The following is a 14,413-nucleotide window of genomic DNA, read 5'->3' as shown; positions in this document are numbered from 1 at the left end:
ACATCTATATGCAGTAGTCTTCTTTAATTGGTTAAAGTTTTGCTTCAGAAACAGAGAAAGCAGAATTCTACATAAAAAAAAAAGATAAAACCATTGGTTAAGAACATTTATGAATCTTCTTAGGTATAGAATACCACGAATATCCAATAAAATGCTTAAAAAATGATTCTCACTGTTAAAATCTATGACTGGAGTTGAAAAGTCAACTGACTTCTCTTTTTTTGAATCAGTTATTCTATTATATTTCACAATTATCATTTTAGGCTAAGGCTTCATTTTTAGGGAGAGTTCTTTAATTCTAGCCAATAAATTAATTTTTATTTTTCTAATATAGTAAGCTTATTTATACCTCCTTTCTAAGTGCTTAGGCGTATCATTTTCTTATGTTTTCTGCACCTTCCTAGTTAGTGGAAACATTGTTTGTTCTTGGAGTGTGCTTTGTCTTCCTTTTCAAGAACATCATCAAAGTTACTAGTTTGCAGCTTCCAAAAAGAAAGAGCCTTCTAATCCCTAGTTGAGAGGCTAACCTTTATTAGCGCTCTTGTGGTTATAATGAGGACCCTGCTTCCAGCAGGGAGATCCTGGAATACTGAACAGATTATTCAACGAGTTCAGAGTTGATTCTGAAGTCCCTTATAAAACCTGCTTGTGAATACTGCTTTCTTTGCTTTGCTGTTTCTGGTTTCCATAGTATTTCTAATTACATAAATTGTGTGGAGCATGGGAGCTCTTTTCCAAGCTATATCAATTCTGATACTGCTTGTGTTTTGATATAGGTTTTAGTTTTTCCTAAACTATATTTTCCCTAAATTCTTATGGTGCGTACAAACCCTGAAAAAAGTAGATTTTTGTGTTAGAAGATTTATGAAATGCTTCTTAGGAATCCTTTGGGCTGACATAAAGAATTTGAAAGTTAGTTTCTGACGAGCATAGATGAATATAGCTATAAGACTAGAGATTTTGATAAAATGTTCTCAGGTTTAAATTCAAGATTAAATCTTGGATGTAAATTATTCAAATTTCTTATTTCTCAATTTACTTAACTTTTTTTTTTCAATTTAACAGCTATTTATGTAATGCCTTTCCATGTACAAAAACTGTACTAGGTTCAATGAGTATACCAATTAAAAGTTTACAAATTAAAGTTCAACCCACAGTAATATATGAGTGTTGTAATTAACTAAAAGTACTGGCGATTCTTAAACTGGGTTTCTTTAGGAAAAAAGTATAGGCAAGATTGATTTAAACTTTTTTTAAAGATTGAACAGTTATAATTCTAAAAATAAGTTTATTTCTCTCTTTTTTTAAAAAATAATGTATGTGATCTAATATCTTGGAAAAGTTTAAGGTATTTGTTGTGATAAAACCTACAGAGAATGGCAGTTGATCCAGGAATATAAAAGTGCTTTTGTTATGTGAATTTTAGGAATTAATTTCTCAGACTGGTAAGTGAATTCCATACACACATCTAAAGATATCTAAATAATCATTAGGTCATGATTTCCTTTTAACATTATTTGTAGTAGTCTTAGAAACTCTTAAACTCTATTTTTAACATTTTTCTCAATGATTAATACATTAGAAAGAATTTAAATTGTGCTTTGGTAGAGAGTTGCAGGACTTAGTGCCATAAAATGCATAACTTTTCTACTAAGAGCAAAATTCAGCAGAATACCAGTAGCAAAGGCCATTTGCATAACTCAGCCGCTCAGCAGCTCAGCTGAACCTAATTGTAATTCAATTTCCAGATTGCTACGCTAGGCCTCCCTGCATAAAATATGCAACATATAATATAACCAATTGCACAGACCTATTTTCCTTGCTGGTGATCTATTTAATTTCTTTTCTAGTAGAAGTATGTATTACAGTAAGGTGGCCAAGCCATATAGCTATTCTGTATGTTTATGTTGGGTCACACATATACACTTAAGTAAAGACTAAGTTTTAAAAAATGATATCCTTTCATTTTTCTGGGTTCCCAAGTGTGCCTAGAATTTTTTTTTTTAAATTTCTTTATTTCTGACATTTCAGAGGGAAATTAAATCTGGAAAAATGTTAGCTAGCTGCCATGTTATTTGACTATTTTACACTAGAAAGACTTCATAAGCTAATCATGTGAAAAAGTATATAAACATGTCTGTCAAGTCCATATGGATGTGGCAATACAGGCCCACAAGTAAATATCTTCTATCTGTTTGCAAAACGCATACTGGAATAGCATTCCAAAATCTTTGACTAGCTTATATCCCAGAAGCTTAAAAACAAAAAGATACGATAAAATGCTTGCTTAAGATTCTTCTCTCTTACTTTTAAACAGCCTTGCCACCCTGTTTTATGGGTTATTTAAGCAATGGCAGTGAAAAGACTTGAATAGGATGGCTTACAAAGGTGTGGATTATATTTTATGAATAATTTTCAGATGTGATGTTTTAGTTATATAGACTCCTCTACGGGAAGCTATATACAGAAACAACATGGATCTTACAATTTTATCAGGACAATGCAAGTAGATTTCAGCAAGGTTGGTTCCAACTCATCTGTGATAAATGAGAAGATAAGGCAATCAGTGCACACCATGACACTCTGTGCAGCTAGTTAGGCACACTTCAGAACTATTCAGGTGTGCTCACAAAGCTTATGAGTCTTGCATGGGGGGTGTCTCAATATAAATACATCCTTCATGGTGGTCACTAGTAATGCAGGAATTGCCTCTCTAAGACTTAACCCAGGTCAGATATAAATAATAGATGTTAAGAGTTAGCTATGGTATTGGGGCTGTGTTCCAGGCAGTGTATTTTGGTTGGGTCAAAAGAATTTATTTTCCCTTATTTTCTCGTACAGTTCCTCTGCTTGAAAAATGCCTGCAAAATTCCATCACACCTTTGCGGGGACCTGTATGGGTCTCTAAGGGAGAAGGTTTCAGCCCCTCAGGAGCTAAGATGTACATCCAAGGAGTTCTTTTGGCCTTGTACCAACGATTAAAGTCGGCAAAAAAATATTATAAACAGGTGAGTCATCCCTCTTTAAAAACTGCTTTATTGTATGTTTTAAAATGTACTTGGTTGTATAGAGGCAATGATTGGCATCGTGTCATGAAAGAACTGTGACATGTATTTTGTGAGCTCAGTGCCCGTTAGGAAGCCAAAATGCTTCTTCTGTAATCTCAGAACCAACAATAATGGGGCTAATTGTATCTGTCTTTTGGTATGGGATGTCATATAGCTCATCTTTTTTTTTTTTTTTTTTTTGCTGCATACTGTGCAAAGCAAGGCAACTCCTTATGTGGAAATTCTATGGACAGTTACTTTAAATAAGAAAGTGAATAGCTCCTAAGGCATTTGAATCCTTAAATGTTCACCCTTCTATTTTTTTTTTCCAATATGAAATCAGATGTGCTTTTGTAGAAGTTGAGCTAAGATACAACCAGTCTTTGCTGGGAAATGAAATTGTGAATTAACTTCATGTCAGGAGTAACTTACTTCATTTATGCTTATTTAACTTGTTATGTTTTAGGACCTGAAAGTATAGAAATAGAATTAATGTATTTGAATTAGTTTAAACTAGATTTTGTTTTTTAATTTCTAAATATTCATTACATAATTGTGGGGGGGGGGAGTGGAGAAGAGGATGTGTGTGTGAAGAGTTTGGTATTTTTGTAACTACTCCTAGGGACTTTTATTTGTCTTAAAGTAGCATTCACGTTGTAAAGCAGAATGATTGATGCCATTTATACAATAAAAATGGAGTTACCACATTTTTGGAATCCTCTTTTCACTTGGTCTTAAGTTAAGTGTACGTTTGGTCACATGAAATAAGGGCTAGGTTTTACATTTCTAACTAGGAGGTTCCAGTTTAGAACTGGGCTCATTATCTCAGACCACAGGCTGTTGAAAAATGAGTATTTTGAAAGCATCATGCTATTATTCTCTGTATGCGGGGGGAGGGGAGATGGGCATGGGATTCAGTCTCAGTGTTCGCACAGCACCTCCTGCTGTCTGGTTCGTAAAAGAACAACTTGTAAAAGAAATTCTTGAACTGAGGTATCCAGAACTAGCAAGAAACATCTTCCCGTGAGAAACTTTCATTCTCAAAATGTGATTGGTTGCTTAGTTAATTAATTTCAGTGGAACCAGAAATTAGATTAATAGTTATCATAGATAAGGCTATTCATAATAATAAATTTGAAAAAATAAAAATACAAACTTATTTTTAATATTCTTTATTAAGCTGATATCATCTATGAAAACTGGTATAAGACTATTTTTGTATTCAGATTAATTTATTTTAACAGAAATATTATTTAACTTTTAAGAAACAATGATATTATAAGATGGATTATGACCAATTTAATTACAATCATTAATTTGGTATTAAATGATTTGATTCTGCTAACTTGACAGTTTAAAATTATTTAATGTTAAGAAAACATGAGCCCATTCTCCAAAGCAAGGACAACACTGTTTAAATCAAATCTAAAGAAACCAGAACATTTTCCAAGTTTTGTTAAGTTAGGGTGTTAGAGGGTAAGAAACAGCTCAGAAAGTAGTTGTGGCATTTTTTTTTTCTTCTGTTGTCCTAAACATTTAAAATTTAAATAGATATAAACAGTTGTTCTGGAAGGAAAAGAAGTATTCATTTATTTATTGTGAGAAAAAAAAGCTTTAAGAATTAATTATTGCTTTGAATTTAAAAATTTCTTTATGACCCAAAATTGATGAGAAATACATTTTATTAAAATAAATATTGAATGTAAATGTGAACAAAAATTTACACTTTTTTAGTGTCTCTGAATGTCTGAGCATCTGAAATTTTCCATATCATCAGCATTATGATTTTCAACATTATGCCAAATTTAGGAATATTTAAAAAATCTAGGCTCTTTGCCATTTCTAACTAAACCTTTTTATTTTGCTCAGTAGGGGTAATGCAGAGCTTTGCATACAACAGTTTTAGTATACTTGGTTAAGTTTCATTTTAAAATATAAAATCAAATAAAGGGAAATAGAAACTTGTCTATTATGCATTTCCATATAAATTTCTATTTCTTTTAGACATGCCCGATTATATGTATTCTTGAGTCTCTTTTCTTTTGTATTGTTATAGCATGACTTAATTTAAAATTATCTGCAATGTTTATAAAAGTCACGGTAATGGTCCCATTATCGGGTCATCAGTGGGTAAGTGTTAAACCTGGCAATAGCTTTATTTGTGGGTAGGATTTCTTAGCAAATATCCCTTTTAGCATTAAGGAACTTTATTTGAACTGCATTTACTTCATTTGACCTCAGGGATAGCCTTTTCTATGTAGTTTTATATAAGATTGTGTTTGGTAGAACGGAGATGGATGATAATTCCTATATCTTTACCAAATCTACTTGTAAATTATAGAATTATATGACCTCTTGATATCATTTCCATTTATGCCACTTCTGAGATCATATATAAAGACAACACTATTATTTTGCTGGGATTCTGTCAAACGATTATAGATTTTACATTGATGTTTTGGAATTTGCTGAAGAAATTTCTTTTAAATAAATTGTAATAATATAACTTGAAAAGAAAAGTCGGAACTACTGGTTTTATGTTTATGAATTTATTAACTTTTCAATTTTCAACTTTAACTTGGCTATTACAAGCATGCAACTGAATTAAGCCCACCACATTAGTGTGATCTTGAATATATACTGATTCGTATAAAAATGAGATATTATGTTTAGGACAGCATAAAGTCACTTGGTCTTAAATTTATCACATTTATTTCCTTAAAAGTGGAAACATTTTAGAAATTGCTCAGAGCTAAGCAGAATCTGTTTAATTGGTAATCTTTGAAATAGCATAAACGCTTTCCTATGAAATGCAGTTAACACTTTCAGCGACAGGGCCTGTTCCATCTCATTAGCATTCTTGTTATGTAGTGGTGCTGTTGGTGGGGGTGTTGAAGTAGGAATGCCATTGTGTGGAGTTCCAGTGTTTGGGGACAAACACTGCTGTGGAAGGAACGTGTGAAAAGGCCACAGTCCTGTCAGTGAATGAGGAAGGCTGTGCTTTCTGTGTGCTTCAAGCAGGGAAGCTGTCATTCATAGGCCTAACACAGCTAAACAGAGGCCAAAACACAAGCCTGCACTACCTTTTAAAATGATATTAGTGATTTTTAAACATGATCTTCTTTATTTATGATCCTCCATAGAGCTTTTAGTTGCTGTCAGTAAACAAAATATATGTCAGTCTGTTCAGCAACACTGCAGAGGTCCGTAAAAGTCTGTGGAACTGTGCCAGGAAGCCATGTAAATAATGATTTGGAATGTCTGATCTTAAGTACAATCGTGATTTTTGAGAAACATATGTTTCTAGAAGTGCCTTCCCAATTTTGATACGGCTTTGAATTTTTTTCCCCCAAGCATCAAAATTCCTGGAGATTTTTACATAACAAATGCATAGCATTTTTCTTTTAAAATACAGTTTTCAAAAGAGCTCATAAACATACAGTTTTAATCATTTAATGTGATTCACAGTACTGTTACAGACTGCATAGGCATTTCTGAATTTCAGAGAGAAAGAAAGGAAATGAGTATCTAACTATAATATCTTAACAACCATCTTAATTATGAAGAAAATCAGTCCAGTTATGAAAAAATTTGAAGTAATGGTAGTAATACTAATTTTCAGCACTTTGGAAAGAAATGATCAACTTTGAAATTAAATTTTAGCTTGTTTGACTACTTTAAAAAATAAATAAATAGAAAAATATCCCCCAATATTTCTTAAAATCTTGGGATATTTCCTTAATTTTGGCAGTACACTGAAAAAAAAATGACAATTTCTATTTATGCCTGAATCCACAGGGAAATATTTTATTCCTGTAATTTTAATTTGGAAATATGTACTTGTGGTATTTGTAATAGATTGTTACTTAATGAAGTTTGTAGAAAACTGTAATTTTCTGCCTGAGTGTTTTAAGTTTATTTGTGTGTATATGGTCCTTTTTGTTAATATAGGTAAAGTACTTTTTTGAATGTTATTATATTCTATTTCTAAATGTTCCATATTTGATGCATTAGGTTTAAAGATCTCAGACACCAAACAATATTTCAAAAATTAGGTTTCAGTTTTTAAACTGGAATTGTACTATAACTTTATTTTGTGGGCATATAATTAGTAAGGAAATGACCATACAACATCAGCATATATTGGTTTTGCAGTTTAAGATTGAAATGTATTTTATTGTTACATTAAACTAACTTCTACCAAAGCATTTATATTTTGTTAAAAAAATTCCTAAGTTAATGTTGGTTCATTTTACCCATACTTTTCAATAAGTTTGATACTTAGATATCAAACCAATAATAGCAATATTCAGAATAGATTTGGCTCACAATATGCTTGAGTTGCATTTAGTGCTGACAGAATTTGCTTATTGCAAAAAGCATTTTTAAAGGAATCTGATATTTTAATTTTCCATAAAAGAAGTGTTGAGAGTTTGCCTTCTCAGATCTGTGTCATAGGTCAATCAAAATCATTACTGAAGGAATAACTGTTTCTATTTCATTTTCTAAATATACTTTTTTTAGTATGCCAGTAAGTTTTTTTCCTATCTTTATTATGACACCGTATAAGTTTAAGATGTACAATGTGATATTTTACACAATAATTGTGTAATGAACACAATAGGGTTAGTTAACACCTCTATCACCTCACATAATTAATATTTCTTTCTCTTTTTTTTTTGCTGAGAGCATTCAAAATTTACTCTCTTAGCAACTTTCCAGTATATAATACAGTATTGTTAGTTGTAGTTACTTGCTGTACATTAGATCCCCATTTATCTGTATATTAAAAATTAAGTTCTTTTCTTGATTTTTGCCATCCTGTGGCAATACCAAATATTTCAATTTTGAACTTCTTGAAGTCCTTTGAAACCTTGGAACAAAATCTATAATATATAAATATAACTTACTATTAAAAGCATTAAAATAGTGTTATGGATACTTCAAAGTGAAAACTACTTCTGAAGGTTCTGAAAGGTAATTTTTTAGAATATTAGGTTGTTTGTAGATTTGAGTGATTGTTGATTTTTTTTCCCCCCGGAAACCAAGCTGCATTCTAGTTACTTGAAGTATTTTAAGAACCTTAAACTTGTGTCTTTTTCTAAGTGTCATGCTTTGAGCAGGCCTAACATCAGTTAAATGAAGTGAAAATTGCATTCTTGTCTTGATAGAGATGAAAATGGATTTCTGGTCATGAAATAGATGTAGTTGTCACTTTTTAAAAAAGGTGTCAGCAGTTTGCTTCAGTGAGTAAGGTGCCAATTCAGTATGGCAGTAAACTTGTGATCTGAGCAATCAATAAAATGCTTCAATAACTTCTGCTTCATTACACTTATAATAAGAGGCTATAGATCCGTGGCACATAAAATGTTGATAAAGAGAATATGTGGGGACTGACTGTGACAATTTTCTTGAAAGTACTGTAAGTGCAATATTGCCATCTAGAGTTTGTGCATGGGTAATTATTGCAGAAAGGGAGAAAAAAGTGGGATACAAGAAATGATATTGAAATACTGTTTATTTTCCATCCTTTAACCATGACACATTTATTTTCATGAAACATTTCATTTGATTTGCCATAAAGCTGTTTAGGTCAAGCAAAAAAATTTTCAAATCTGTATTTTTCTCTAATGTTCTTAGAATTATACTACCAAATATCAAGTATATAACTGTGGCTCAAGATTAAACATTTTACCATGAAAACTCATTATTAAATAACTCACTTTGGAAAAAAATTAGACTTAAAGGATGTCTTTTTTTTTTTTACAAGGTAATTCAGTTATACAAAAACAGCTTTGTTGACATCTCAGTTGGATACCTTTCAATTCAGAATATAATCTTATTAATATTAAACACTCCTTTAATAATTGAGTCAACTTACTTAAAAACTGGTATTTAAAAATAGCTACATAGGAAAATAGACTTTCCTGCTTATGTGATTTTGAACATTTTAATGAACTGTAAGTTCGACTTGGGGATTGTCTAGAAATGTGACTTCATCTTTAAATAAACACTTTAAGGAGAATTAGATATCACTTTATTTTTCTTGATTAACTAAAAAATTATTTAATTTTACAATATTTTCTGAATGAGCTAATATGGAAAATACATTTTGAACCTAAGCATTACTGGGGTCTTTTCTCCCTTTGAACTTGTGGCTGAAAATGCCTATTGTGTAATAGAAAAATCTTTTGAATCTGCATTTAATTGTTTCATGGTACTTAATATAAAGTAAATTTAATATGGGTATTTAATAAGGAAGGTTAATCTGGAAAGGTTATTACTTTTTTCTCCCATTTATCTGTTTTTCAATTTGTATAGACAGCTTTTATAAGTTTATAGATCTTGGCCTTCAGATTTCCCTGAGAAAAATAATTTGGCATTGATATATTAGTAATGCATTTTTTCTAATATTATACTATTTAGGTATTTTCTGTTCTCATACATCTATGTGTGGATGACTTCTATAATTGTAAAAAATGAAAAAGATTGTAACATTATTTTCCTTTTCTGATCAAAGTTTTGTCCTCAAACATCCTAAGATTTTATTATGTCTACTTATATTGAACATAAGACAACTCTTTAGATGAAGAGCTCTTATTTTGAAATTTTAATCATACTGAGTAGAAAATGTTGCATTTTAAGACCTCCCAAATTAGTATAGAATTGTTCTGGTAAAGTAAGTGAAAGTAGACCTGACAAATTTTCTTTAAATTACTCAACCACCCACAGATATTATTGCCTATGACTCTTTTGAAATGAGAATAAATTTTACAGAGTTACAGCAGCAAAGTGAAAGAGTGTATTTGATAGATTCCCTGAACATTTTCAACACCCACAGGTATTATTTGTAAGAAAACAATCATGCCGAGTCTTCAGCTGGTTAGAGAGGGCACAGCATTCTATCTTCACCTGACACTCTATCTGTTCTGTCAACATCCTGGGCCCCCTGCCTGATGCCCCCTCCTCCCAAAACAATAATGTGCACTGAGAGGTTTGTGTGAATGGACAAGAATATGAATTTTTTTCCCTTGAAGAACTAAAAGAGTATTGAAGGCATATTCTAGGGGAGAGGAAAACCAACTGTCATGAGAATTGACTAGTATTTTCTATTCAAATTGATCAGTGTTGTCAGTGATTGATAGTTAAAGTCTTTGATTATTAAGTCTGACTACTGATTGATGAAAGGGGGACTCAAGTGTAAACATTTTGGAAATGTTGCTTTGCTTTATTTTATTAAGAGATATATAGTGGTTTCCTCTCACCTGTTGTTAATAACATTGCTTGAATAAACATCAATCATAACAACATATTGCTGATTTTCAAATAGTATAATTCATTATTTTCTTATATTTTATATATGTAACAAAAGATGGAAATGAGTATAACATTAATTTATTACTTTCTTCAGTCAAATTTTCTCAAGTGACATACATCAAAAAATCAATTTTACCTAATTTCCTAAAAAGTAATTAGTATCCTGTTACATTTTAAAAATATTTCTAGTTCCTAAACAAAGCCAGTTATATGTGGAGAAAGAATATGGCAAGAGTCCATTTGTTAGTACTTAATATATGTCACTGGGAAGTAAACGTTGAAAGTTTCATAGAACAGTGATAGGAAAAATAAAAGATGCTGGAAAAATCCTGGTCTCCAGCCTTGGCAAGCTGCAGATGAGTTATATCTTCTAGAGCTGTACTGTCCAATACTTCATCCCCATGTGGCTTTAAAAATTAAATTAATTGTAGTTAAATAAAATAAAAATTAAATAAAATTTAAAAAGTTCCTCAATCTCACTATCCACATTGAAAATGCTCAATAGCCACATCTTTATTGAAAATTCTATTGGATAGTGCTGTTCTATAAGGAAGAAATTCAGTCTAGATATCCTAATTATACTTCTGATATTGGATTCCATATTCTATGGACTAACAAAATAACAAAGGATCTTTTATGATCTGGTTTTAATTCAGTGTTGGATAGATAAGGTACTCTAGTCTTCAGAAAACAAAATAAATAGACACACACACACACAAACACACACACACACGTCACAATCTATTCACCATCTAACCACCAGATGGACACCTTTAGGGCTTTCAGTGTCTCTCAGGATCCCTCTCAATAAGAAAACTATACAGTGTGGTATCCTTAAGGACTATGATTCTGGCAGTCACTGAATTAGCCTTATTTTGTTTGGTGAGAAAAGACACCCCCCCCCAATCCCCCTGCCTAAAAAATAGAGAGCCAAGAAAGACAAATTCAGATGAAAAAATGTTGAATACTCTTTATGTGTTCAGTCTGTGTGTTAACCAGGGTTGAGGACACAGAACTATCCCAGACCTTGCCCTTAGGAAGCTTACATTCTTACTTTGGAGATAAAACATAACCACATGAAACAATTAGGAAATATGCTTGTAAGAGTATAATTAAGTGCTAAAAATGTATGGTACAGATTCTATGTTATATGGATATGTTATATGTTAAATAAAAGAAAGACAAAGAAGAGAATAAAAGCATTTTAAGGTTGAAATGAACTTTGGAGACCATCTAGTCTAGTCCTCTCACATTATAGATAATAATATTTACTGCATTGTGTTGTGTGAGGATTAAATAGTTAATGTATGTAAAACTCTTAACATAGTATCTAGGACATAGAAGGTGGTCAATAGGTGTTAGTTATTATCATCATCATCATCTTTATTATTAATTTTTTCTGCTTTATTGAGGTATAATTGACAAAATTATAAGATATTTAAAGTACACATTGTGGTGATTTAATATATGTATACATTGTGAAAGAATGGTGAAAACACTTAAGTTCTCCTCTTTTAACAAATTTTGATAGTCATCATGCTTTACATTAGATCCTGAGACCTTATTCATCTTATAGCTGAAAATTTGTACCCTTTTACTAACATCTCCCTACTTTCCCCACCCCAGGCCCTGGCAACCACTTTTCATTCTTTGTTTCTATGAGTTTGACTTTTATTTTTTAGATTTCACTCACTAGTGACAACTTTTATCATTAATGTTATAGGTAAGGCAATTGCGGTAGAGCTGTAATGGGACTAGAGCACCCCCCTTTGCTCTTAGGTTAGGTAAGATATGCTTCATTAACTGAAATGTGGGGAGGGTTTGAAAAGGAGACTCATATAGGCAGTGGCATGAAGTTGGGAGTAAGACGGTATTTTCAAACAGGTTATACTTCATACAAAAAGGGTTATTAGTGACCTTTGAAATATAATGAAACCTTAATGTGCATAGGGTTAAAGAAAGAATTGATGTTGAGGAAATATGGGCAGTGGGTACAGATAAGACCTCTCAGAAGCTAAGTGGTCCATATTTTTCTGAGGTTCACAGTATATTAAATAATTAAGAAATTTCAAAACAGGATTTTAAAACCATTAGATATATTTAACATGATTACACTTGAAGTTAACTTTATCAACAACTCCTCCCCTTCTATGACATAATTGTTCTATTTTTATCATATTACAAGATTCATAAAAATATTCATTTGTAATCCATCTAGGTAGCTTGGTCTGGTGATGAGACAAAAGTTTTATAATAGCTGTCTTCTTTGGTTGATTTTGACGTTGTATCTTCTTGATTGTATGTATAACTCTATTTGGAGGTAAGGAAAAAGGCTAAATTTGTGGCCCATTTTGAATGTAAGACTGATGCCAAAAGCCTTTGTCAACCTAAGGATTGAAGCATCTGAGATCTTAGAGTGGTTGAGGACTGTAGGTCGGAATGAAAGTCACTTAGTTTGGAAACCATATGCTAGAGTTTACTTTAAGAAGGAGATACATGTTTTAAGAGAGCAAGTTCATGCGCACACACTGTTCGAGATATTCAGAGAAGTATTTAAAAATTTTTGTCTAAATCTGATTTGACCTTTCAATACAAGGTACCACTCAAAGTAGTAGGGGGAAAGTAAAAACTAAATTTACTTCAGACCAAATAATTTAACCAATTCTTTTAGGTAATGCTCAGCTTTTTGGACAAAGAGGCTCAGATGCTCATATTTCTGCCCTTCTGTGTTCCTTCCACGAAGGTGTCTGGGTTTATATGGGGGAGAGTATTAAGTCACAGCTGGGGTTGTTCCTCTGCAGGTACACAAAGAGCAAAAGGGGTTGTTTTAGGGAATGAATGACTAGATTCCCAACTTTCATTTGTACTTTGCACTAAAATTGTCCTACCTGAGAATGTGCCTGCAGTGGAGGTGCATGCCATTTATCCTTTCCAATCTTCCATCATCCTTAGACAAAGCACCCTGCTTCCTCATCCTGCAGTCTACTCTGGTGCTTCACCCTGGAGTATAAAAACTTTCAGGGCATCAAACAGAGGGACATTTTGAAATACTGGTGCCATAAACTTCTTGTAGGGCTCTGAAACTTTCATTGTTATAAATATGTTTTTGTTAAGAAAGAATGGGATAGAAATATGAAGTTGAGGAGAAAAAGGAACATGTAACCTTCTGACAGTTAAAGAAGAGTTTTTCTATATATTTTTAAAAAATAGAAGAAGGCTAACATAAGATTGTTCTGGTATTTAAACTCATTGGATAGATATAAAAGAAAATTTTAACAATTTTAATTAGTAATACCAATATTTATAACATGCCAGAAAATACATCTTTCATAACTGTTTTTAAGCTAATGATAAAAAAAATTAATATTGACTTAAAATGTTGGTACACAGTTTTCTATGGTATACAGTTTTCTAATTTTTTTTTAGATAGTATGTTAATAAAATATCTTGGAGTCCTCATGGCCCCAAGGAGGGAAAATGGCCCTTTGCACCATGTGGTGCCAACTGCTGAAGTACCACTGGCCTTGTCTGTTGCTGAGATTTGCTGTGGATGTAAGTCTTGAACTGCTGGCTGCTCTTTGCTTGGTCAGAAGTGCTCCCTGGAAGCTGTAGCCTTAGCTTGGCTCTCACTGAGTTTCTATCATATCCTCCATTCTTGCCCATGGCCTAGGTGGGTCACCATATAGCGTCTGCAGGACAGTCACTGTGGATATTGGTCCCTTAATATTTGTGGCCCTATTGGCTTACAATTTTGCCACCTTTTGGTTCCCCAGAGCCATGTGAGAGTTTATAGATCTCATCCACACCCCAACTGAAGACAACTCAAGAAAGCTAGGTTATGGATCTCTTTCTGATTCCTACACACTATTCCACTGCATTTACTCTGTGGCTCCAACCCCCTCACTCTGCCCAGTGTTGCTAAAGGGGGCAGCTTTGATACAGTACCCTCCCAGAATATCAAATGAGAATCCAGATGGAAGCCTTTTGTCCTTGGCCTTCTCCTCAATTAATCTAACACACCTGCCCTTCTTGAGCTAAAGCTGGGAGAT

The 14,413-nt window shown here is 32.5% G+C and overlaps 1 protein-coding gene across 1 annotated transcript in view; it reads left to right on the top strand.

The window, feature by feature from the left end:
• DCDC1 (doublecortin domain containing 1) overlaps positions 1-14,413 on the top strand; it is a 381,196-nt gene that overhangs the window by 88,518 nt on the left and 278,265 nt on the right. Inside the window, exon 9 of the mRNA XM_032488403.1 lies at positions 2,842-3,008. Coding sequence (XP_032344294.1) covers positions 2,842-3,008 — 167 coding nt within the window. The remainder of the gene's footprint in view (positions 1-2,841; positions 3,009-14,413) is intronic.

This window comes from Camelus ferus, chromosome 10 (assembly GCF_009834535.1).
Source record: "Camelus ferus isolate YT-003-E chromosome 10, BCGSAC_Cfer_1.0, whole genome shotgun sequence".
Classification (NCBI taxonomy): Eukaryota; Metazoa; Chordata; class Mammalia; order Artiodactyla; family Camelidae; genus Camelus; species Camelus ferus.
The sequence above is the reverse complement of the archived record's forward strand: the minus strand, read 5'-3'. Positions and strand labels throughout refer to the sequence as shown.